At 38.4% G+C, this 22,428-nt stretch overlaps 1 protein-coding gene across 1 annotated transcript in view; it reads right to left on the bottom strand.

The window, feature by feature from the left end:
• LRRC2 (leucine rich repeat containing 2) overlaps positions 1-20,652 on the bottom strand; it is a gene marked incomplete at its 5' end in the record, with an annotated part of 43,341 nt that extends 22,689 nt beyond the window's left edge. Inside the window, 2 exons of the mRNA XM_021382677.1 lie at positions 5,379-5,515; positions 20,496-20,652. Coding sequence (XP_021238352.1) covers positions 5,379-5,515; positions 20,496-20,652 — 294 coding nt within the window. The remainder of the gene's footprint in view (positions 1-5,378; positions 5,516-20,495) is intronic.
• Between the last annotated feature and the right edge of the window lie 1,776 nt (positions 20,653-22,428).

Raw genomic sequence — 22,428 nt, 5'->3', positions numbered from 1 at the left:
TGATCATTTCCTTATCTTCCTTCTTCTCATTGAAGTTCCTCCAGCTCACACCTGATGATACACTTGGCTGATGTAGCACTACAAACAAAAACCTACAGTATGGAAGAAGATTTGGTCCTTCAGCACAACAAAGTTATCTATGAAATATCAGCACAAAGCAATTATTCTTGCGCAGGAAACATGAATTGTGCAATTTAGAAAATAAATATAAAGCAATAGCTTTTGAAGGAAGCACGCCTCTAAATGAGGCCAGAACAGTTTTTCAAAAAACCTAGAGTAGAAATTACATGTAACTTATAATACTATTTTTTTAATAGAAAAACAAATTGCATGAATAACATGTAAGAACACAACAATAGGAATTCTATTTGTCAGTTAAAATACCTATGTCTTAGTAATTCTTAAGTTCATCTAGACATGCACAGATGGTACAAGAAATTTAAAAACAAATCTATCCATCCTTCTTCCTCTGTAGCTACAGAGCATGAGACCCAATTTAATCCCACTATGGTAGGAGAACTGGCTAACATAGAGGCAGGGCATGCCACACCTGAGCATCATAGCTAGAGAAAAAAGTTCACCTCCACAAAGGAATTTTATAAGTTAAGTATCATCTCAGGGAAGACCGCATATAAACTTCATAGTGCATCCTCCCCTTTTAAATCTGGTTACTAAGAACGAGGTATATATTTTAGTAACTGGGTATGTAAATATAATACCATATAGGTTATCTTTGTGGGTATTTACATTTTATTTCAATTCACATTTCCATTCACATCCAGTGACTGACAATTTTAACTTACAAATGTTGCCAAAACAGACTGAACTCAACTGCAGATTAACAAACCTATTCTATCAAAGGACTTATTTTGCAACTACATAGGTACTCCGAAAGAAATGCCTCCTATATATTTGCACAGAAACTACAACAGATATAAAAAATACTATTTGGCAGAGCAAATATTCTCAGCTACAAAACACTATTTTTCAGCATAGTCACCACCAGTAGCTATGCATTTTCACCAGCGATGAACAAGAGCCTGCATGCTGCACTTGTCAAAATCTGCACCAGCAGAAGTGAACCACTGTCACTGTCACCACTGCTGAAATGCACAACCCAGCACCTCACTGTGCTCACATCCACTCTTTGGTTTCATAAACATTCAGCAATCATCAGTGAATGTCACTGGATGAATTTTTTCCTGCACGGAAGGATTCAGTGACACACCTTTGCTTCATATGTACTTCCACGTCAGACGCCATTTCGTCAGACTTCCCTCTGCTGCCACCTGTTGCACAGCAACAAAACGTAATGGAATACTGTTGGGAAGGCTCAACTTTTACTACCATACCACCAACACCTGCCTTGGACATCATGGACCAATACAATAAAATTGGAGGCATAAAATTCAGAGTAGACCTCATAGAATTAATCTAACATACAAAGTAAATTGAACTTTTAAAATACAGAAATGTTAGAGATTCAATAGCAAAAGAGAGAAAAATAGATGCTGAAGCAATTTGTACTTGTCTAGGTGTGGTATGGTATGGTATGAAATCCTAAGTGTTGTTAAAGTAAAAACATGAGAGGGTACACTCACTTTTTTTTTAATGGAGGATCAGATCATCCCGTTTTAAAATGAGCAAGATGGCTTAAACAGTGCTGAAAGTGGCCTATAAAGGCAGATAAAGAGTTCTATACAAGCAATGAAGACACACATGCACACGCACAAAGGTATTGCTACCAGATATTGAATCTATTTGACGTAGAATTAATGTCCACAGGACTTCAGTAGTCAAAGCATCTTAGCATACTTCAGCTTAAAACATCTGTGTTCAGAAATGAAATTGTTAGACTAAAAGGGCAAGAAGCATGCTCAGTATGCAGGCTGTAAGCCTCCTTAAAAACTGTAGGTTGCCTGAAAAGTAGTAGAAGCTAAAGCTGCTTAGTGTCTTCTCTTTCTTTATCTTTCCCATTTTGCACAACTTCTTCACATAAATTAGCAGACTTAACAGACTTAACAGTTTAGGAATTTCTTATTTGGCTGACAAAAAAAATTCAGACATGGGAACAACTTATATGACAGCATAAATTTGTAAGTAGATATGACAGTTATCTTCAGAAATTACTATCTTCAATTCAAAATGGTTATGTGATTTCATTATATAGTTTTGTGTAATGTACATATGTTCTCCTCCTCCCATTTCTGGGTAGTAACTACACTCATGTTTTATGTGATTCACCTCAATGAGATTTCTCTACCTAAAATTCTTTTTTAAGAAACAAACAGCTGAGACACAAAAAATTAAATCTCCAAGTCTTCTCAATTTTATGCATCTGTCCTAAAGAAAATTGATAGAAAGCTAACAGGCAGACTGATTACTGAAGGTATAATTCAGTCTTATGGTTCTGATGATCTCATAAACCTTCATAAGCCTCTCAAAAACTCTTGACTAAATTACAGGCATGTTGTCAGTCTCCCTGAATCCATTACTATGTATGTAATCACACTGTCTTTAGCCATTATTCTATGTACAAAACCCAGGTAAAATTAGACTTCAATCATTTCTATTTGGTCGAATTTTCCCTTTATTTAAGAATGTTTTACACTGAAGACTATTGTTGCTCTTCTCATGCTTTTCTTTAACCTTCTCAGAAGAAGTTTTAAAAATTTGAAAGTTAAATAAAAACTGAACTTCCTGAAAGATGATAAGCAGAAAACAATTTTAGCAATTCTCTACCATATTTTATGCATCAGTCGACAATTTTGCTCTTTTCATCCTAAAGTTTTAAAGGGATTTCATCAATCTACTAGAGCAGAGCTTACATGTACTTGCTCCTTTACACTCTCCAGTTCTCACTGTTTACCTCACTTGGGAGAATGATGACCAATTAACATGAGTATTTCACTAGAGTAATAGATCTGAGCGAAAAGTTTATTAAATGATTGAATCTTTCTAATATGGGGTGATAAACACATTGTCTTGATGTCTGTGGCAAGGTGTTGGCATGGGAGTTGATGTGAAGCTGCCATCTTCAAAGTCAGGGAATGCCCCACAGAAGCTGCAAGCACAGCCACATTCATGATGCCATTGTGAAAATATACTTAATAAAGGACAGAAAATGCCAGACAGGTAGAGGACGGGGAAACAAAAAAAAGTGAAAGAGCAGAGAGAACACCAAAGTCTGAGTAGGATCAGATGCTCCAGTTTGGAGCAGACTTCCATAGTGCATCCCACTGAAGACCCACACTGGGCAGATGGATATTCCTCAAAGAACTGCATGTGAGCCGATGCTGGAGCAAAGGAAAAACACAAGGAGGAAATATCAGCAGAATCAGCTATGTATTGATTGCAACTCCTCCCCGTCATTTTGCACTGCTCAGGATAGAGAGGAGTCTGAAGTGAAGAAGTGGAACTGAGCTTTGGAGAGGGTTAAGAAAGCTGGGTTTTTTTAATCTCTTTCTTTCTCTATACCCATTTATATTTTAGTTGGCAACAAATTAAATTAAAATTACCCAAGCAAGGTCTGTCTTGCCCATGACAATAACTGTGAAGCAGTTGCCCTGTTTTGATTTCATCTCATAAGCTTTCTTATCCTATTTTCTCCTAGCAGTGTACTGAGGAGGAGGGCATCAGCCGTTGGGTGTACATTTGACTATTAGCCAAGGTTAACCTACCACTACGCTTAACAGCATGTGTTTTCCCTTTTTAGATAATACAGACTGATTCAATACTTCAATTCATAAACCTGCCAATGACTACCACTTTTTGCCTATTTGCAAATCAAGCTCAAATACCTATTACATTAGCAAGGATACTGATGCAATTGCTCTAAATAACATCAGCCATATCGAGTACATCAAAGGTAGACACTGCAGCTTTTAAAATCATTTGACAAAACTGTTCCTTTAATTGTATGTTCAGCTTCTACAGCTGCCCTTGAAGAGCTGATTCCGGAAACTAATTTTATAAACAAAATCAGCAGAGTTTATGTAGCCTGCCTGCTGGGTCACTTCAAGTATAAATTAACTGTCATCCTCCAGAGAAAAAAGGAAATACAACAGCAAATGTCAGGATTTCTCTTGTCTTTTTAGATCATACTGACATGATATTGCTTCCAGTTTTTGCTGTTATGTAAACTGCCATTTACACTTACACATACAGTTTCATAAACAAAGAAATGGGCAAGCCATTGTGCTAGAAGGCCTTTAGAAACAACTTCTTGGAAAATTTTTAAACATCAACAACTGAGGCTGTTGTGATCCATGAGTTTGAGTATACTCACTGTTCCTAGATGCTTAGACTTTACAGCTCCACCTGTTCAGGATCTAGTTTTTCTGATTTCGTTATGGTTCTTCTATACTACTCAGGTTTTGCCTTTTTAACTGTCTACTTTTGCTAAACCAAAAGACAAGAAGAGGAAGAAAAGAGAGACTGCAACTGCATTGTTTGTGTTGTTGCTAGCATTTCTATGTGATTGTACATTCGTTACATGAAGTTTCCATATCTTCCACATCATTTTTGAATAGTTCTTTGCCAAATGAACTGCCTTACAGCAAAAAGCCAGAGAGAAAAGTTCGTTACCATTTGCATTTCCTTGAAACAGAACATAAGCATGGCCTAAGCAGACCTCACATAAAGTTTACTTCATTCCAATAATGCCTGGAAATCACTCATAACAGATGTTCAGAGAAGAAAAAAAAAAAAGTAGAAATAGCAAAGACACTTCTCCCTGATGTTATTCTCAGTTATCATTCAGAAATCAGGAGTCTGAGAGCCTGAGAAATATCAATTATATCTGAAACTGTGCTCAGGTATCAGCTAATGGTTTCATTTCTCAATGAACAATAAGACTCTTAGCAGCCAGGGCAGATAACATTTATGCATCCAACAAAAGAAAATGTTGGTGCATGCCTGCGAGTTATTTTCTCAGTCTTCATTATATATTCATGCCATGCCTCACAAGTAATATCCGTTTCAGACAGATATTTATACACATAACAACTTTCAGTATTTTTTTTAATATATTTCTCCATATTTTTTTAAAGAAAACAGACATTGGGAATAAATGAAAGTTAGTAAGTGAATTTGACTGTCAAGGTACATTTCCTTTGGCATAAAATACCTATTTTCAGCCTTCTCCTTATGACTACGGGCTAAATCCCCTTTGGAATCTTCATATATCAAATAAAATATGAGCAAAATATAGTGACGTGAAGACCAAACCAAAGAAACTTCATCCTGTTCAGCTGATACTAAGGCATTTTCAATGACAGTACTACTATAATATTATCATGAAAAACTGTAAGGAATGTGATTTAATCTGTTTGTATTCTGAATAAGAAGGGTAGAGAAAAAACAGTTTGTTGTCTTACTTCAAATGGAAGCTCGCTTATTTCCATATTTCCAGACAAATCCAGTTTTTCAAGATTCTCACAGTCACCCAATTCCGGAGGGACTGACTTCAAATTATTAAAACTCACATTGAGGACTTTGAGATTTTTTAAGTGGCCTGTTAGAGAAAGATAATTAAAATCAGTGAAAGAGGAGGAAAAAAAGAGAATAAAAATAAAAGGCATATCCAACATAACATATAAAAAACTCCTTAATGTGTTGATGAGTAAGAGATGAATAAAATGAATAAATACCATCTGTAGTGATCACTAACATTGGAGGAGTAGGGAGTAAAAGAGCTCTGTTATATTCATAGAGTTCTGTTAATCATAATGATTTTGGTTAGGATTTGTAAGCAGTAATGTCTTGTTAAGACTTTGGTCCTATCAGAGAAAAGATACCTAGAGACCCCAGCTAAAACTAGAGAAGTTGATATCCACCTCAGGAAGCTTGTCTGATGACTGAAAAGCATCTTATTACTTGTTTGAGAACCTCTTGATTGGGAAAAGCTGCGTCTACCCAAGTCACCATATTAACAGTTCTGTCTCCAGTATACAGCATTGTGTATTTTTTATTATAAAAAATAAATAATGTATTTGTTTCATTATTTGTCTTATTGCAATCCCTCATTATTTGTCAGTTTTATTTTAGGGCACTAATAATATTTTAGTCTACATTTAGCTATATTGCATTCCCTGTTTCTTCTGTTGCAGCAGTAGACAACCTTCAGCAAAAACAGGTTTTAAAGCATTATTAAAGTGCAGAACACATTATACTGCAAAAATGCAAATTATATTGTGACATAAGGGAAGGAAGTAAGAAATCTGGAGATGCCAAATAGCTGATGCATTAGCAAAAGGATCCCTAAACACTCATAAAACAAAGTCAAGATATGGATAGCTGTCCTGCTGTATAATATGGATGATATTCCCCTCTAACCAATGATGAAATACAGCAATCACAATAGAAAGCACAAGTAAGAAATTTAAACGTGATTCAACAAATGGAAATAAGGAGAGTACAGCATCTTGTGTCAATGGGTTCTCAAAGCGGACTATATATTTGCAAAGCAGGTAAGTACAAGAAGTACAATTTGTATCACCTTCTATTTATAATCAAACTTTAAAGACAAAAACCTAATGTTTCTTGAGATTTGGCTAACAATGGAGAGAATCTCCCTGCAATACACCGCAAGTGTTCAAAACACTGTCATAATTCAGGATAATTGAAGGCACTACACTTAGTTAAATTCCTTTCAGAGCAAGATCTACGTGGTGCTGCTCAGCTATTGCAATGCATGGAAATGGCTGGAAGCCATTACTGGAAGCTAGATGGTGCTTGCAGACAAACAGAAAGAAAATACAGAGAATAGAAAGTCTCAAAATGTTTCTCTGAAATTTTTTTTTCAGAGGCAGAGGCATGCAATTTGATGATTGATACTAGCAGCCTCAAATCACTAAGGCCTGAAGCATTTTGTACAGATCACAGTTCCCCTTGGAAACTGTGAAAAACACCATTCCTCTATCTTCAAAGGGTAAATTTAGAAGGACCAGTATCTACCTGTATTTTTCTCTGAATTTGCCAGGCTGAATATGGTCAGAACAGCTTGGAACAGAGAAAAGTATAGAAGTTTCCACACAGCTTTCTCTCAGTTCTAGTTTTGACAGAAATAGAAACTGAGGTGGTATTTCAAAACCTAGCTCTGGCTTTTTAAGAAGGTAGCTTTGTCTTTTCTCACTGCTGTAAAGTCTCATTTCAGTGAAAATAGAAAAAAAAATCCTGTAGGATTACAACGGGCATTGTTTTGGTAGTACAATACCATCCTACAAGGGTTTATACAGTTGATGAGAGAGTAACAGAAGCAATCCTAGGATATAAATGCATGATCCTCCTTTTTTTCCAGCTTATTAAGCACATCAAAGTAACAGAAATTAACCTACTCATGATGAAGCCTCACTGAGTTTAGTAGTACGATGAAAACAAGTGAATGTTCATCAAGTGCTTCATCTGTCTTTAAAAGTCAGACCAGTTATCCTAGGGGTACTCTATCTCCTGACCTGGAAGTCTCAGATGGGGAGCAGAGTAAACTCCCCACAATCCAGGAGGAAACAGTTAGAGACCTACTACTCCATCTGGACTGCTACAAGTCTGTGGGCCTGGATGGGATCCACCCAAGGGTGCTGAGGGAGATAGCTTAGGTGATACCCAAGCCACTTTCCAACATCTTTCAGTGTTCCTGGTCAACTGGAAAGGTCCCAGAGGACTGGAGGCTTCCAAAAGTGACTCCCATCTAAAAGAAGGATGGTAAGAAAGATCTGAGGAACTACAGGCCTGTCAAGAGTGGCCTCAGTGCTAGGGAAGGATATGGAGCAGATCATCTTGAGTGAGATCATACGGCATGTGTGGGACAACCGGGGCATCAGGCCCAGCCAGCATGGGCTCATGAAAGGCAGGTCATGAAAGGCTGCTTGACCAACCTGATCTCCTTCTGTGATCAAGTGACCCACCCGGTGGATGAGGGAAAGGCTATTGATGTAGTCTACCTAGACTTCAGCAAAGCATTCGACACTGTCTCCCACAGTATTCTCCTGGAGAAGCTGGCAGCCCATGGCTTGGACAGGCACACTCTTTTCTGGGTAAAGAACTAGCTGGATGGCTGGACCCAGAGAGTGCTGATGAATAAAGTTAAATCCAGCTGGTGACTGGTCATGAGTGGTGTTCCACATAGCTCAGTACTGAAGCCTGTCCTGTTCAGTTCCTTTATTGATGACCTGGATGACGGCACTGGATGCACCCTCAGTAAGCCTGCAGATGACACCAAGTTGGCAGGAAGTTGATCTGCCTGGGAAAGATGGGGCCTACAGAGAGATCTGGGCAGACTGGATCACTTGGACTGAGGCCAATGGAATGAAGTTCAGCAAGACCAAGTACTGGGTCCTGCACTTTGGCCGCAACTCCAAGCAGCACTACAGGCTTGGGGAAGAATATCTGGAAGATCGTATTGAGGAAACAGTCCTTGGGGTATTGGTCAACGCCCAACTGAAAATGAGCCAGCACTGTGCATGTGTGGCCAAGAAGGCCAATGGCATCCTGGTTTGTACCAGAAATAGTGCTGCCAGCAGGAACAGGGAAGTCATTGTCCCTCTGTACTCAGCTCTGGTGATGCTGCACCTTGAGTACTGTGTTCAGTTTTCGGCCCCTCACTGCAAGAAAGACATTGAGGCCCTGGAGTGTGTTCAGAGAAGAGCAATGAAACTGGTGAGAAGTCTGGAGTACAGGTCTTATGGGGAGCAGCTGAGGGAACTGGGATCGTTTAGTCTGGAGAAGAGGAGGCTCAGAGGTGACTTTACTGCTCTCTATAATTACTTGAAGGGAGGTTGTGGTGAGGTGGGGGTTGTCCTCTTCTCCCATGTAACTAGCGATATGAGTAAAGGGAATGCCCTCAAGTTGCGCCAGGGGAAATTCAGGTTGGTTGTTAGGAAATACTTCTCCGAGAGAGTGGTCAGGTACTGGAATGGGCTGCCCAGGGCAGTGATGGAGTCACTGACCCAGGAGGTGTTCAAGAAACATTTAGGTGTTGTACAGAGGGACATGGTTTACTGGGAAATAATGGTGATAGGTGCACAGTTGGACTGGATGATCTTTGAGGTCTTTTCCAACCTTGGTGATTCTATGATTGTATGATCAGCTTACCACATTATTGCAACAAAATAATCATTGATGCAGAGGTGCTTCAATATGAAATAGAGAATGAGAGTGTCCCAAATTCTTCCTCCCCAAATTAATTCCTCAGTGGTGAAAAGCAAATCCTATTGAAGTGAAAAAGTAACTCCTTCCTTATTAGCACAGGAATGTTTTGTTTTCTCTTTTAGCAAAGTAATATTGTACTCAGTCTGCCTGAGATAGAGTTAATTTTCCTCATAGCAGCTTGCATGGTGATATGCTTTTGATTTGTGATGAAAAAAGTAATGATATTACACTACACCATGTTTTAACGATTGCCGAACTTTTTGTACTTACAAACCATCAAAGCTTTCTCCGTTTCTCGCTCTGCCCAACCATAAACACACTCCAGCTGGTGATAGGCTGAGAGCTGACAAGAGCCAGAACGGCAGACCCCAACTCACTAAAAGTATAACATACCACATAATACCATAAAATCTCAAAGGAAAGATCTCCAACATGGCTATTGTTCAGCGACTGGCTAGAAATCAGTTAGTAATAGATATCGGTGGTAACTGTTTGATTACTTTTGTGTTACTTGGTTTCTTTTGCTTTTTTTTTTTCTTTTTCCTTTGTTTATCATTAATCAAACTTTTTATCTCAATTCAAGAGATTTCTTATTTTGCCTTTTTGATTCTCTCCTTTCACTGCAAGGGAGTGAGAAGCTTAGCTGCCTATCAGGATTAAACCACAACAGACATATTGCTGAATTTTCAGCCACCGCAGTCTCATTTCCACTACTTTCTGAACAACTAATTGTAGGCAAGGCACCCAGGGCCACAAGCACCCTAGTCATCCTTTTGTCTAATTCTGCTCAGAAGATGTATCTACAACACATGACTAACAGACATGGAGCAGAATTAGCCATAACAAAAGCATAAAAATTTAACAGCTTTTTTTAAGTAGAGTGATGGGTAGGATCACAGACTCCTATTTTGATTTTCCTGACTCCTGAAATCACTCTTTCTAACAATTTTTTCTCATTTTCCAGTTTCTAACATATATGTTGATGTTCACAATATGGTTTGCCCCAGCTTGAATGTATGGGAAAGCAGGTAAAAAAAAGATGCATCGCATTTTTTACTTTTCATATAACCTCTCTCTGGTCTGACAGAATCAACAGTCAGTCACTAGTAACTGCTGTGGCTAAGGTTGATAAAATTACTGGATGGAGCCATATGCCTTATGACTGAATATAATTCTGATAACAGACTCAGGATATCTGAGTTTCCACTCACTCAGAGGTGATGGAATACCATTCCCAGATATCTGTCTACAGAATCATAGAATCACAGAATTAGCAAGGTTGAAAAAGACCTACAAGATCATCCAGTCCAACCATCCACCTGCTACTAATATAACCCCACTAAACCATGTCACTCAACACAACGTCTCAATGTTTCCTGAACACCTCCAGGGATATGACTCAACCACCTCCCTGGGCAGCCCGTTCCAGCGCCTGACCACTCTTTCAGAAAAGTAGTATTTTGTAACATCCAGACTAAAGCTCCCCTGGCACAACTTGAGGCCATTCCCCCTCATCCTGTCACTAGTTACAAGAGAGAAGAGGCCGACCCCCAGCTCACTACAACCTCTCTTCAGGTAGTTATAGAGAGCGATAAGGTCCCCCCTGAGCCTCCTCTTCTCCAGACTGAACAATCCCAGCTCCCTCAGCCGCTCCTCATAAGGCCTGTGCTCCAGACCCCTCACCAGCTTCGTCGCCCTCCTCTGAACATGCTCCAGGGCCTCAGTGTCTTTCCTGCAGTGAGGAGCCCAAAACTGGACACAGTACTCGAGGTGCGGCCTCACCAGAGCTGAGTACAGAGGGACAATTACTTCCCTACTCCTACTGGCAACACTATTTCTGATACAAGCCAGGATGCCATTGACCATCTTGGCCACACATGCACACTGCTGGCTCATGCTCAGCCAAGCATCGACCAAAACCCCCACATCCGTTTCCTCCACACAACTTTCCAGCCACTCTTCCCCAAGCCTGTAGCATTGCCCAGGGTTGTTGCGGCCAAAGTGCAGGACTCGGCACTTGGTCTTGTACAACCTCATTGCATTGGCTTCAGCCCAGAGATCCAGCCTGTCCAGATCTCTCTGTAGGGCCTCTCTACCCCCAGGCAGATCGACACTTCCTGCCAGGTTGGTGTCGTCTGCAAACTTACTGAGAGTGCTCTCAATGCCTTCATCCAGGTCACCAATAAAGATATTGAAGAGGACAGGCCCCAGCACCGACTCCTGGGGAACACCACTCGTGACCAGTCGCCAGCTGGATTTAACTCCATTCACCAGAAGAAATATCTGGCATTTCTCTGTAACTGCTGTTTTTTTCTCCTCTGGTCTCTCCAATGAATGAAGTTATGTCACCTGACAGCTTAAAGGTAGACAAGCATTAACCTTCCCTCTAGAACCATAAGACATTGATATGGCACACCAGGACATTCTTAATAATTCCCTTATATTACTACTTCACATAACTTTTATTTACCATATTCTATCTTAAAATTAATTTGGCTTTTGACATCCGTTCCTCTAACAGAAAAACAAATTTACAGAATTTCATTTCTTACATGATTAGAAACAGTCTTCTTGTTGCCAGGTTTCATTCATTTGTAGAAATTTTATAACCATTTGTTTGTTACTTTTGTATTTAAATAGCCCTTTTTCTATGCCTATTGTTTACTTCTCTGATGTTTTCATTAGAAAGACATATCAAAAATTATTTTACCAGCCTAAACAAGTCAATTCTTCCAATTTCCCCTCATAAAATAAGAAGTTTCCTCCTCAAATTGTCTTACTAGATTTTTTTAGCATCTGAATCCATCTCAGAAAACTTTTCTTGAATCTGAGTGACCACAACTATGTGTAATAGTCCATAAAAATTCTTGCTGTTCTCTTGTATAATGGCAATTAACAATCTTTTGCTTCTACTGTGAATATCTTGCATTTAGCTTATCTTTTACTGCCTTTTGTGCATTTATCACACTGTATTTTTCTTCTGTGACTATTAGCATAAGGATTTCTCTTCATTAATCTTTTCCATTTAACGAATGTATGACTTGCTGAAGAAATTAGTAGCTTCTGAGTATATGGCCTTGAACTCTGCAGCTGCAAATTTAAATTCTCTTCTTTCTTTGAAACCCATGTGCCAGTCAAGTTTCTCATATCTTCTCCAATTTATGTAGTGACAATAATTCACAAACTATGTCAGCAGAAGATTGCAATAGCCCAGTTCCTCTATATAAATAAGAAAAAAAGCCAAGACTGATTTTTTGAGAATCTTCGCAGGTTAGCTTTTCCAAATGTATTCTTCCTTGCAAACATGCGCATTTATCCAGGCCTGCACCCAGTTTTACAATTGTTATATCAATGTCCATTCTCTTAGGTTCAAACATTCTTTCTCATGTAATAATAGAATCATAGAATCATTAAGGTTGGAATACCCCTAGGGATGGCGACTCAACCACTGTCTCAGGGCAGTCTGTTCCAATGCTTCACCACTCTTTCTGAGAAGATATTTTTCCTATTATCAAACCTGAACATCCCCTGGAACAACTTGAGGCCATCCCCTCTCATCCTATCAATGTTGCCTGGGAGAAGAGGCTGACCCCCACCTCACGACAATCTCCTTTCAGGCCATGTACAGATGAATAAGGTCTCTCCTGAACCTTCTCTTCTCCAGACTAAATAATCCCAGTACCCACGGTCGCTCCTCATAAGACTTGTGCTCCAGACCCCTCACTAGCTTTGCTGCCCCTCTCTGGACACACTCCAGCGCCTTGATGCCTTTCTCGTAGTGAAGGACCCAAAACTGAACACAGCATTCAAACTGCAAATTCACCAGTGCTGACTACAGAGTGATGGTGCTTCCCCCCTCCTGCTGGCAGCATTATTTCTGATACAAACCAGGATACCGCTGGCCTTCTTGGCCAGCTGGGCACACTGCTGGCTCATGTTCAGCCAGCTGTCAACTGACGTCCCAGGTTCTTTTTCTCTGCCACCATCAAATGTTTTATGGGATGCCAGATTGACAAGATCTACTGCTTGAAACTCAATCATCTTCTCACAAGGAAGACATACACTAAATGAGTTATTTTTTGTGCCATTCAGAAGGACCTAGACAGGCTTGAGCAGTCAGCCCAGGTGAACTTCATGAGGTTCAACAAATCCAAGTGCAAGGTCTTGCACCTCGGTCAAAGCAAATCCCACTACCAATATAAACTGGGGGATGAAAAGATTGAGCACAGCCTTGCCAGAAAAGATCTGGGGGTAATGGTGGACATGAGCCAGCAACGTGCCCTTGCAGCCCAGAAAGCCAACCATACCTTGCGCTGTATCAAATGATGTGTGACCAGCATGTTGAGGGAGGTGATCCTGCCCTTCTACTCCTTGTTGTTGAGGCCTCACCTGCAGCACTGCATCCAGATGTGAAGTCCTCAGTATAGGAGAGACATAGACCTGTTGGAGCATGTCCAGAGAAGGGCCACAAAAATGATCCACAGAATGGAACACCTCTCCTGTGAGGACAGGCTGAGACAGCTGGGGCTGTTCAGCCTGGAGAAAAGAAGGCTGTGAGGTGACCTGATAGCAGCCTTTCAGTATCTATAGGGGAGCTACAGGAAAGAAAGGGGACAGAACCTTTAGCAGGATCTGTGGCGATAGAACAAGGGGAAATAGCTTCAAGCTCAAGGAGAGTATATTCAGGTTAAATATAAGGAAAAAATCATTTATAGTGAGAGTGGTGAGGCACTGGAACAGGTTATGTAGTGTTACGGTTGACACCCTATCCCTGGAGACTTTCACTGCGAGGCTGGATAAGGCCCTGGGCAACCTGATGTAACTGTGGTGTCCCTGTTCATCGCAGGAGAGTTGGACTAGATGGCCTTCAGAGATTCCTTCCAACTCTAAGGATTCTATGATTTTATGATTCTATTTTTCTTTTATAAACCTTTAATTTCAACCCTTTTTATATTTATCTTCACATCTCTAATTATCCCTTCCTCTGAAAAACTGCTTCGAATTCTTGCAAGAAACAAGAATTAGGATTATATAGGAATTGGGTTATATTGGTTTGCAACCCAGGCTATAAAGAATTAGGTCTTTTCCTTTCTCAGATAAAAAGAACGTGACTATCACTCTCATTTTAAACAAGGTTGCTATGTTTTCTTTGTTAGAAAACAAATGCAAAAATACATATCTGTAAGACAATATTCATGACAAATCAAAATTCTGAAATCCAAGTATCTTGGTCAAAGGAGTGCAAACAGGGAAGCAGAGGATTTCTAAATAAGAACTCCAAATGCATTATCAGCCAGATTTCCACTGTTCTCAGTCACACGCAGAGTTTGTTGCAATAGCATGTGTCAGAGACACGGAGGGAAGACATTATGATAGGCTTTTGCTACGTCCCATTATCTTTATGTAGGAACTTACATATATACCTTTCAAATGCAGAAACTCATATTCTTAGGTGTGTTGCCCAGCCACCACTAGGTTTTATGAGCATGAAATATAACAATTTACATAGCCCCAGGATGGGACAGAAGAGGTACCAGTCTTTTTGCAGCTGTACAAATGTAGAGCAGGAAGTGACCAATGCATCTGCCACCAATTCATTCAAATAACAGTTAAGCACAGCTTCTCAATTAAAACTAGTAATGATAATATCGTCACTGCTACAACATTGTTAACTATGCTTTATAGCACTGAATTTTCAGTTCTATTTAAAAGTTAAGAGTTAATAGCCTATTTAAGAGTTAAACATCTCTGTGTCTTACAAAGAGAGGCAGTAAAAGCAGTAATGAAATCCATGCCTTCTCTAGTAGTTTTACAATTAAGGATATGCTTGCATCCTGGAAGGCCAACTGAGTTCTGGGCTGCATTAAAAGAGGAGTGGCCAGCAGGGGGAGGGAGGTGATTGTCCCCCTCTACACGGCTCTTCTGAGGCCCTATCTGCAGTACTGTGTCCAGGCCTGGGGCCCCCAGTACAAGAAAGATGCAGAGCTCTTGGAATAGGTCCAAAGGAGGGCCACTAAGATGATCAGAGGGCTGGAGCATCTCTCCTATGAAGAAATGTTGAGGGAACTGGGCTTGTTTAGCTTGGATAAGGCTCTGGGGAGACCTCATTGTGGCCTTCCAACACTTGAAGGGAGCATATAAACAGGAGAGGGTACGACTGTTTACTTGAGTGGGTAGTGATAGGACAAGGGAAATGATGTTAAACTAAGACAGGGGAGGTTTAGCTTAGATGTTAGAAGGAATTTTTTCACACAGAGGGTGTAGGAAAACACTTGGACACAGGGTCACCCCGACAGTCGGCAAAGGGAAAAGATAAACCTCCGCCCGCCCGCGTGGGGAGCAGCAACTCAGTATGAGTTCAAACAGCTCCATTTTATTAGGGCAGCAGCCCTCTCTTATATAGCACACTTGTTTACAAGACAGGTGCCCCACACATATCAAACAAGATAGGTGTTCCACAAACATCAAAAGTGTCTCACAAGAAAGTGTCTCAAAACTATATCATTTCCCAGGCTATTTTAGAGCACAGCACCTGCTGTTAATTAAAGCACTACAAGCAGTAAATTCCACACATACACAGCTTACTTCTTATCTAAGGTCATACTGTAAATCTTTGAGAAAAGTCAGCTACGCGCTACCAGGCGTGCAGTGTTTCCCAACAGAGGGTGGTGATGCACTGGAACAGGTTGCCCAGGGAGGTTATGGATGCCCCATCTCTGGAGGCATTCAAGGCCAGGCTCAATGTGGCTCTGGGCAGCCTGGTCTAGTGGTTGGCAACCCTTCACAGAGCAGGGCGGTTGAAACTAGATGATCATTATGGTCCCTTTGAACCCCAGCCTTTCTATGATTCCATGATTCTATGATATTTTATTTTTAAGTGGAAGCTTCAATACCATAGCTGTTACCTAAGCTAGTATTTATTCCCAACTTAAATTTTTAATTCATTATTTTAAAAAATTTAAACCAGTAAGTGTAATTATTGGTGGGCAATGCAGCATTGTAATAATGCTAATATAATTTCACCACTCAGACAAGCCTACACTGATCCTAATAATGTATCAGGTACAAAATGCAGATGAGGTTACAAAGAGTTATTATCTAAGGAATTCATTCAATGCAAATGCAGATCTACTTTAAAAAATGCAGTAAAACACAAAGGAAATTTTTTTACATTGATCTGACACTGTCAAGTCAAATTAGCTAACACAGCAGTTTTCTGTGAGTCAAGACCGTTACCTTTTTCCAGTCTTCTCTGCTGAATCATTGACACTGCTGTTGATTTATTGGAAAAGTAAAATTCATGTTCAAGCTTACAAGCGACAAGGAAAACATCCATTCTTTTTTTTCTTTTTTTTTTTTTTTTTACTTAGAATCAAAGTAACCAAGCCAAGAGAGGAATTAAGTATGGAGTCTCCTTGCAATTCTTTAAAAGAGTAAAAATACAAAAGCCTTTTTTTTTTTCACTAGGGCTTGTAGCAGATTGACCCTGGGTAGGTGAAATTTCAATCATTATCCAAGCAACATGGTTTCAAGTGAAAAAAAAATTAGATGTGTAAAGTGAAATGGCAAGCAAAAAAAATAAAGAGAATAAAGCTGGGGATTTGGCCCTATGGACAGAAGAGTATTAGTACTATGTAAGGAGGAAAAAAGTTTTCTTATAGAAAAATAGGGGTAAAAAAACATGAAGAACTTCTCGTGGGCTGGAGATACCTTCTGGAAAAAAAGGGTGTAGGGTAAGAGTCTACAGAAAGTGTTGAAAAGAAAAGTAATGTAAACAGAAATGCAATTAGCTCATCTGAAGATATTTCGGTAGAACAGAAATCCTATAGAAAAACATGTGACTTCTGTTTTTCATAGGAGTAGGTAAGCTGAAATAAGGACTCTGTTCTCCTTTTGGACCCCCAAAGAAGTGTGCATCTCGCAAGAGTAAAGCAGAGAACCGGACTTGTCCCTGGTCTGGAAAACAATGCCTGAGCAGCCAAACTAAACATAGGCTGTATATAGAACTGAGTTGCTGGGCATGCCCTGAATAAAGGACAGGTGTAAGAAGCCTGTAACTCCTCAGAACTAGACTGCATTTAAACTCAAAATCTGTACTTTGTTCTTGGAAATTCACACATTAGTACACTGGGAATCTTATTTATAGAAAATTTAGGTATCTAGGAGTCATTTAAAACTGTACTACTTGTAGTTTACCCCTTTTGAGTTCTGGGAAATTGCATTAATAGCATGCACAAATTAATTTTTACAGTATGAAGTAAGGAGGATAGCAAAAAATTTCCTTAGATTTTTTACTGAAACATGTCTAAAAAGCACAGGTATTGTTCCTCTTAAATATTTGGCATATCAAAAATGTTAGAGAACATAATGAATTAAAAGATTTTATTAAGAGTTTTTGAGATATTTAATTAAAAATTTGTGAGGGGAGAAAGAATCCTGATAAAGCCTCACTATCCCAACCTGGCACAAAAGCTTAAGGATCACATGAAGACTTGGATCACTGCCTCCTTTGTGAATATGAGGAACATATTCTATTCATTATTTTTAATGACAACAATTAGTAGTGCACAAGCACCAGTTCATGCACAGCCACTATAATGAATCCATGCAGTCAGAGCCAGAACATTAAATTCACCATGAAGCTATTGCTCAAGAAAATCCTTGGAGATGTTTCTCTTCATGGTTTTTTGTTGTTGTTGTTCATGGGAAAAACAAACCTGACAAATCTGAGATTTGCCCCATTTGCAGAGGTGTCAAGTTTTTCCATTTTTTGTTACTTTTTTTCCAAGAAAATATCTGCTATTACACAAAAAAAGAATAGTCAAAATTATCTGGATCTTCTGATCCAGACTTAGTCTTTTTAGGTGCATAGATGATTACAGATGAGAGAGCACTCTGAAATATCTGAGAATGGATTCAAGTCTTTCTTTCTTTTCTGTTTCAGAACAGAGCTTTTCCTCATAGATCTGGTAAAACAGCAACACAAGCTAAAGATCTTTCAGATGTTTTAGTCCACAGACTGCTACAGCAGTGGTACTTTATTTCAACTGAAAATATTCAAATGATCTCCTGTTCTCTCACACCTTTAAAGCCACCTTCTTGGAATCAAAATTAGCCCAAACACAACTCACCAGATTAGCTTCTGCTGGCTGATTTGTTGTACTAAACTCAGATTCAATTCTGATTGAAGATTAAAGACTCAACAGCATGCACATCACTGCCGACTTTAACCATCTGTCATTACTCTCAAGTAAGTTTTAGCTGTGATATTTACCTACTTGCAGCTGTTTTGTAAACTGAATACAAAATGATAAACACCTTAGCACTTAATCTTTCCAGAGACCTTACCTTCTGATTTAGCACAACAATCCTCAGTCCTTACTTAGACTGAGTTCCCAAAACAAATCCACACAGATTATTTTCTCTGCCATAATTTAGCAGTTAGAGGACTAAAGTCTGAAGTTTCATTTTGAAGCAGCATCCAAGACTTCAAAATACCCAACATTTTTCATGATATTGTCTTATTAAGATAATAGGTTTTTCCAGTACATATTAATGTCTGTGTGCATATATGTTACATGACACAAGAGAATACTACCATTTAGAAGCACAACACTGTACCTGTACATAAAAGGGGAATTATGCAAATTGAGATAAAAATTTATTTTTAATTCATGCCTTAATGAGGACAGCGTCATTGTGTTACTAACAGGTGGTCAACCAACAAAACTCAGAATCATCAGGCAGTTTCGGCAAAAAAAAGTGTTAAACAGTTCAGCTACATAGTCCAAAAGTGGCATTTTTGTATTATTTATATTTAAACTTCATCAGTGGATCTGAGTCTTTGTGTGGAAAAACTAGAATTGCTGCTGTGATGCTGAACTACTGAACATACAGCATCTGAAACTTAACAATTGTGTTCTATATCCAGTCATAGTTTCACATAAATTGATGTGGTCTTTCAAGAGACCACACATTTCAAACATGGACTTTTCTTCCTGAGGATGTAGTACAGTCATGCTTGCTCTTATCTGGTGATTCTTGGGAGAAAAAGAAATCAGAACAGGAGTTCACTGTTAAGAGTAGAGTGGTGAATGCTGTAACATTGTGTCTGAAGCAAGCAAACTAAACAGTTTGTAATATTCACTGGCCATCTCAGACAGTTTGTACATTAAAAAAAAAAAAAAAGCAACAACAAAAATACTGAAATAATGAAAGCAATATCTTGGTCTTATTCTACACAGATGAGCATAAATTGGAGGGGAATTAGATGAATGAAAATAGCACAAAAACTTCTAAAGAGCAGAATTCCCATCATTTAAGTGCAATTGAAAGAAAAGTGATTGCTACTCAGAGCGTCTGAAACGTAAAACATTACTTTTAAGGTTTCAAAGACTCTAGAAGGGAACCGTATCTTTTTTTCCTTTTCTTCTTCACTGCCTAGTGAAAGGTGTTAGAGTTAGTCCATTAAACTCAATTGACTCAGATGAGTTCTGTGATCAAAATGCTTACAAAGCAGTTATTGTTTATTTTATGTCCATTATTTCTTGCCTGTGTTTTCCTTATGATTTTTTTACTGTATTTAGTTGCCAGGTTGAAACTTTAAAATATATCTCAATGTCAGTGGGAAATTTTATGTGTAAAAGATAATGTTAGTAAATAAATAAAAAATCATTTATGTTACTCTACCTGGCAGAAAATCTAGCACTGGTTTCTGTGTTTCAGGATGCCTTTTCCCTTTCTTCCTGTTTGCTTTTTTTTTTTTTCTTCAAATAAACATATGATAACTTAGAAAGAAGAAGGTTTTAGTCTTTATTCATTATTTGAAATATGCTAACTCACAGTGTTCATAAGGAATACTAGTCATGGGGAAGGTTTAGGACTACTGCATTTAAAAACAGATGTTGATTTGTTAGTACATCTAGTGCGTGAGCTTGAGTCTCAAGGGTCCAAAAACCCCTGAGTGCACATAGTTCCCTCAGCTCTCAGAGGTATGACAAGTATAATCTTGCCTGTAGTACTTTTCCTACTTTTCCAGCCTGTGAGGAACATGAAACATCACCTGTTCTCAGGAAGAATTCTCCATGTACTCAAATACAAGTAGTAGTTGTTCCATAGTCAGACAGCAAAACTGCGTTAGTTTTTCCAGTGTTTGAGCCTTACTAAACCTATGCAATTCAGTAATTATAGCTACAACCTCCTAGCTATAAAAATTAAGATACAACTGTTCACTGGAAAAAAAAGTGAGATTACCATTACATTCATAAGAACATCCATGAATGCTCATTTTCCTGGAATTTAATTAGATAGAACACATATAAATAGCAGAATAGTTTAAAACAACATACCAATTTCCACAGGGAGGTGGTTAATTTGATTTTTTGGTAACTCCAGAACTCTCAAATCTTGAAACAAAGCAATGTATTCTGGAATGGTTTGAATTGAAGTATTGCTTACATGCCATTCTTTCAGATAGGTATGATCTTTCAGAGATTCTGGGAATTCCTGTAAATTAAATAAGATTATATAAATAGAAATCATCAAGATAGAATTTTGCTCAACCACGTTTCTACATAGGATGGAAAGAGCTTTTATGGCCAAACCCCAACACTTTGCCTTAATTATCTTTATGCAGAGCAGCAGTTTGCCAAAGCCTCACAGGATTTGTTTTCATTGAAGCACTGCAGCTGTCTGTTAGCATATAGTCATTTTTTAAACTGCTGATGCAATCATTTTGCTCTAAAATTGAAATCTATCTAAAGCATTCACTTGCTTGGTGTCTCTCATATTATCTCCTTTTTCCAGCTGGAGGATTTTTCTAAAGCACATTATAGTGCTTTAATTTACACATCAAGGTATGGTCAAATGCAACACAGTAACAGAAGAGTGGGTGTATGGAGAATATTTAAGTGGGTTTTGCCACTGAAACAAAAAGTATGACAGTGTTCTTAATACCTGTCAAAGGACTAAATTTGTGTGCCAAGATGGAACATGGTCAAAGGAACAGAGGTGTTTCAGATAGGGTATATACGTACCGCTTTTGGAAAGTCTTATTTCAAATCAGTGAAAAAATTCCTAAGTCATTTCAGCAGTTTGAGATATTTTGCTCTTTTTTTTTCTTTTAAGAAGAATAAAAATGCTCAACATTTACATCAGTCCGTAATTGCAGTTAGTTCTTATTTTAGTCATACAAAATCTTTTTCTTTAAAATTTCTAGGATTGTTTCAAATCTACAGAAGTTAAGTTTGCTTATGAGGAATTTTCATGCAATATTGTACTTTTCCAAAATCTCCAGTCTATTACAGTTACATAAACTGAGGTTTTTAAGCCCTTAATTCTTTCTAAAAAAATAAGGGGGTTAGTTAATTGATATTCAGTTCAGATGTACATATCTTTGAATTGTGTCACCAAATTCCTTGAACTTGAATCAGATAAAAATCAATTCGTAAAGCTGATGGTCAGATCATTTAAACTCAACTTTCTAAACCAACACATAATTTACCAGTCTATATCTGGAATAAATAATTTAGATGAGGTGCTATTACTAACTTTAGAACATGAGAAGATAAGTAATAGTTACAGTCTTTAATTCTTTTGTATCTTACAATACTGTTTGTTGTGCATGAAGAGTTCTACAAGGTTTATTTCCTTCTAAGTCTCATAGATCCCCCAGGACATTAACTAGGCTGATGTACTTCAAATTTTTTGTTTGCTTTGTTTTTAACTCTGGACTTGGAAGACTGCTCCTTAACTTGTAGCTAAATTAAAACTTCTAATTAATTAACGATATACTTGACTGTTGAACACATTTCGTTTTTAGTTTAGTTATTTCTGTCTTAAATGTCAGTTCTTTTCAAATTCACACATGCAGACACTTAGCTAAAAAATGCAGTTCTGCCTTGCTACCAGTCCTTTGACTTTTGATATGGATTACTTCATTTCTTTTTTCATTTTCCCACTATGTGTTAATTGCATTATGATCCATCTTCTATATTTGACTGTTTATGGCAGTTAAAGAATAAAATGCCTGAAATGCCTTAAGGCTAATAATGAGAAATCTCTCCACCTTTCTGTTGTGAGTTACCGCTACCACACCTTCAGTCTGCACATTTTTCTGCAGCAGAATAAAAATAAATAAATAAATACCAGTAGTAAATTCAGTTAGTATTGTTTTTCCCACCTCCACAGAATTAAAAATGCATCACCTAGGGAATAGTATTTATCAAGAGTATCACAGATGCTACTGTAAGCAAGAACACCAATTCACCAAGAAAGTAAATG

Source organism: Numida meleagris, unplaced genomic scaffold (genome assembly GCF_002078875.1).
Source record: "Numida meleagris isolate 19003 breed g44 Domestic line unplaced genomic scaffold, NumMel1.0 unplaced_Scaffold266, whole genome shotgun sequence".
Classification (NCBI taxonomy): domain Eukaryota; kingdom Metazoa; phylum Chordata; class Aves; order Galliformes; family Numididae; genus Numida; species Numida meleagris.
Note: the sequence above shows the minus strand (reverse complement) of the source record. Positions and strands in the feature narration are given on the sequence as shown.